At 40.9% G+C, this 4,601-nt stretch overlaps 1 protein-coding gene across 1 annotated transcript in view; it reads left to right on the top strand.

Annotated features, from left to right (window-relative positions):
* Positions 1–3,884, top strand: part of Abra (actin binding Rho activating protein) — a 5,448-nt gene extending 1,564 nt beyond the window's left edge. Inside the window, exon 2 of the mRNA XM_021217336.2 lies at positions 2,219–3,884. Coding sequence (XP_021072995.1) covers positions 2,219–2,696 — 478 coding nt within the window. The 3' untranslated portion in view covers positions 2,697–3,884. The remainder of the gene's footprint in view (positions 1–2,218) is intronic.
* Positions 3,885–4,601: the final 717 nt, after the last annotated feature.

Below are 4,601 nucleotides of genomic sequence, written 5' to 3'. Positions count from 1 at the left end.
ACCCACCCACTCCCACTTCTTGGCCCTGGCCTTCCCCTGTGCTGGGTCATATAAAGTTTGCAAGACCAAGGGGCCTCTCTTCCCAATGATGGCCAATTACTTTTCTGTGTGTGTACACATGACTGTGTGTATGCATTTGTGCATGCACGTGTGCATTCTGCCACTCGCCACTCCTATACAGGACAAGTATCTCACTGAACCTGAAGTTTGACATTTTGGCTCACCTGGCTGACCAGCGAGCATCCAGAAATGTCTGTCTGCTTTTCAGTGCTGGGCTTCTATAAATGTTGACCATATTTTTATTCTATTTTTATGTGGGGTCTGAGGATTCAGGTTTGCATAGCAAGAACTCTTAACTATCTCTCCCAGCTGGCTTGATAATTACTCCCACTCCCTTCCCCGATCCCAGTAAAAAGAATACTTTTCTTGGACTTTGGAATAGTTACCAATTTGTAAAAAGAATCAGAGGCCTGGGTCTCAAGCTTGTTAGAAAGGAGAACAAAGGTCATAATTGTTGATCAGCAATGATGGCACTGCAGTTTAGATAGTAGTCTTGACATGTGACCCCCCCCCCACATTGATTAGTGACAGTCCCTGGGCAGAGACAACGACCAGCATTTCTGTGCAGAGTGGAATGAGGAGCTGGGGTTCTTTAGCCACAAAGACAACTGGGCACTGACTGTAGGGGCCACAACCATCTCCCTTCATACCCATCCCAAACATGTACTGGGAAATTCCTTCTTAAGACCCCTTGACCCACTGACGCTACCATTCAGGTGAAGAACATTTTCTAGAGACTGTTCAAGCTTCAGAAATTGCAATAAACTTGTATTGTGAATAGTTCTGTATGGGGATCTCCCCAGTTTACCTTGATGCATGTTTATCTCCCTCTGGCTAGGAAAAAAAAAAAAACCCAACCAACCAAAAAAACAAACAAACAAAAAAACCAACAACAACAAAAAAACCCCACCTCATTCCCTTCCCATTCTAGTCTAACAGGGAGAGGACTTAGAGATTTTTCTGAACAAACATGAGAATTAATGAAACTTCGCCATCTGGTGGATGTTATTTCCTTGTAAATAACTTTCGAGGATGCATCTAAACCGTATGCAGGTTTGGTGTCTGCTCTTGATGGACTGGCATTTGCGTGGGTCTTCCTTACAGCAAACACTTGCGCCCTGGCACTGTGATGACATAATAAGTCTCATATACTTGGGCTATTCTGACAGGACACAGCTCATGACCTCAGGGACAGGGACTGAAATGCTTTAGAAGCAGTTAGGCAGTTACTGTGTGATTCACTGAGCCCTTTGTCCCCTGAGCCCATTTGTCATGGAGAATTTAGAAGTTTGTACCTTGACAGGTAAGCCTGGCCCACTCTCGGGCTTAGAACAGTGATTTATGAGCGCTCATAGGGCCCTGTTGCGCCACCCACGGAGACAGTGCAAGAACTTCTCAGCACACCTTCGAGTCCAAAGCCTCCAGATGTGAGGCTACTTAATGCTCTGGAGAGAAAGGTGGGTGCTTTGTGAAGATGGACTCCTTCCTCTGCTTTAGACTCAAGCAGTACTTTTTAAAAGTTGCATCCGGACAGCTTAACTTGGCTTCAAAGTCCAGTCTTAGCCTACTGCTTAGTAGTTCTATGTCTTTAGGGTGCTCCTTGGCCATCCTGACTTCAGCTTCTTCATCTACACAGCTGAAATATTATCCATTTTAAAGATTGCGGAGACTAACAATGAAGTATTTAGAAAAATGCCAGCATATAGTGTTCAATAAGTGTTTTTGGTCTCCTACCTGAGCAACCCGATACTTTAAAAATGTGTGTTCATCATTGACTCTAGTGTAAACAGGCTTTCATAAAAACAAACAGACAAAAACCAAATAAACATGGAATTCTATGTAGAACTACTCCAATCTGTATAGCAGTACCAAAATGCATGTTTGGGAAGTATCTCTTATCTCAGCCTTCTAAGAAGTGATTCCAGTTCAAGACTGTTTGACATGCAATGTTTTAGTAGATGGCCTCACACTCTATGTAAGGAAGTTTTTGTGGTTTGTTTTTTTAAAGCTTGAGTTTAATATCGTTAGTGGCTAATCCATCATTGTTATTGATAAAATAGTGACATATACCACGACAGAGACTACACATGGGAAGTCCACAGGGTCCACGGGCACTTGCTTCGTGTATTCACCTTGCTTCTCCACTTCTCTCCTCTAGGGCAAACAGGTACTCAGAGACACTCAACTGTAAGGCCCATCGGAAATACAGCCAAGTGGACAGCTTGAAAGGGAGGTGGCAGCAGTGGGCGGATGAACACATCCAGTCCCAGAAGCTCAATCCCTTCAGTGACGAATTTGACTATGACCTAGCCATGTCCACTCGGCTCCACAAGGGAGACGAGGGCTATGGCCGCCCCAAAGAGGGAAGCAAGACAGCTGAAAGGGCCAAGCGAGCCGAAGAGCACATCTATCGGGAAATTATGGAATTGTGCTTTGTTATCCGCACAATGGCTCGCCACAGACGAGATGGCAAGATCCAGGTTACTTTCGGGGAACTCTTTGATAGGTATGTTCGCATTTCTGATAAAGTGGTGGGCATCCTCATGCGTGCCAGGAAGCACGGACTGGTGCACTTTGAAGGGGAGATGCTATGGCAAGGCCGAGACGACCATGTTGTGATTACTCTCCTTGAGTAAGCCCGCAACAAATCCACTCACCGCTGTTCTACTGTTAAATAGTAATGTATTACAAGCTCGAAGGCAAGCTGCTCTGGAATGTTATCAATATTAAATGATTTTATATAAATGGCTTTTGTTACTGTTTCTATGAGGTTACTATGTGAAGATTTTTGACGAAGACACTCAGAACTTTTTGGAAGAATGTATTAAGATTATAATACATAGTCAGCATATTGATATTTGGAATTCCACTTACCCTTTTAAGCAAACATTTCTGGCCTTCCTTGATAAAATTATTATAAATTGAAAAGTACACATTACAGGCAATAAAACTGACCTTAGATAAAGTAGAACAACATCGCAATGTAAGTAATATTTTAGGGGGAAAATTCCATTAAGCTGAATAAAATTGGAAGTTTGGCTTTAAAAAAATCCTCACCAGCTCAGAATGGCCCCCAACTCTTATTTAACTAAGGAGGACTTCAAACCCTTATGTCAGCTCCTCCTCTGTAGTGCTGGGACAGCAGGCTTACACGCAATCATTCCCACTTTGTTAAAGTGGTAGGACTCAGATGCAGGGCCTCATGCCTGCCCAGGAAGTACTCTATTTCTCTACTCTTTTGAAAAAAAAAATCGCAGCACCTTTGTTGGGTAAACAAAGTTAGAATTCAAGATGTCGAAGATCCTCTGTGTGGTTTGATTACAGCCAGTTCCTTTAGTCAGCTTTCCTCATTCTGATGTGAACAAGTCCTGTAAAACCAAATGCCATTGGTGGCCCCATGACCCACAAAGATGGTACACACCAGGAAAGTGGGACACAGGTGGGGTCAGACTTGTCTTTGTGGAGCTCATGAGCATGTTTGATTTTTGCTGAAAGTCTTACTGGGTAATGCTGTTTACATTTATGCTAATAAATGAACAAGAAGTACAGAAACTCTGTGAAGCGAATATTCAATGGAGAAAAATCTCATAGAATCATTTAATTGAAAACCTGGGACATATTTCTTTCCTGTTATAATAAAGAAAATGTCATAAAACAAAAAAGTAACCAAAATAAGCAAACAAACAAATAAACAAAGAAACAAACACAGTATCAGTTCTTCTGAGGTAAAGAAAAAGCTAATTTAAAACAAGGAAGTTAACACTTTGACTAACTTTTTCTTTAATGTGCACTATAACTCTAAAGCCAAATGAATGTGAAACTACCATTTTTACTGAATTTGAAAAAGCTAAAATTAAATGGTTATACTTTGTATAATATATGTAATACTTTGTATTATAATAAAAGTATTATAACAATTAAATACAAAAAAGTCAAATTATTATATCTCAAGATAATAGGAACCTATAACTGTTATATGTCAGACATAATACAAATTAAATTACTAGAAATTGTCAATAATGATTGCCTCAAACTGAAAATTCCAACATGTTTCAGGAGAAATACACGATTTTGTTGCCATACTCATCTGAGTCACTAGTCCTAACTCATGTTCCTTGTGGGATTTCTTACGAATACACACACACACACACACACACACACACACACACACACACACACACACACACACGTTGTCACAGAGAGAAGCATGTCAGAACTGAAGAAAACCAGCAGAGTGGAAGCTGTGAGTTTTTGCTGTTTTTGTATTATTTTTCAATTAGATTCCAAAAACATTTTTGTGTTTGAAATAAAAACAAATTCAGACGTGAACTTGGGATACTCCCAGTAGCCACATTTCAACTAATGTGTCACCAATTCCTGCTTCTTCATCTCTGCACACAGAGATTGTGCAGGTTCTGACACGAGATTATTCAAAGCTCAACTTGCTTGAACTTAAGAATGCACTGAAAACCCCTTCCATATTGTGTGGCAAAGTGAGATTACAGCCATTCTCAGCTTGTTTCAAATGTCAGTCCCTCTCC

This window comes from Mus pahari, chromosome 17 (assembly GCF_900095145.1).
Source record: "Mus pahari chromosome 17, PAHARI_EIJ_v1.1, whole genome shotgun sequence".
Taxonomy (NCBI): domain Eukaryota; kingdom Metazoa; phylum Chordata; class Mammalia; order Rodentia; family Muridae; genus Mus; species Mus pahari.
The sequence above is the reverse complement of the archived record's forward strand: the minus strand, read 5'-3'. Positions and strand labels throughout refer to the sequence as shown.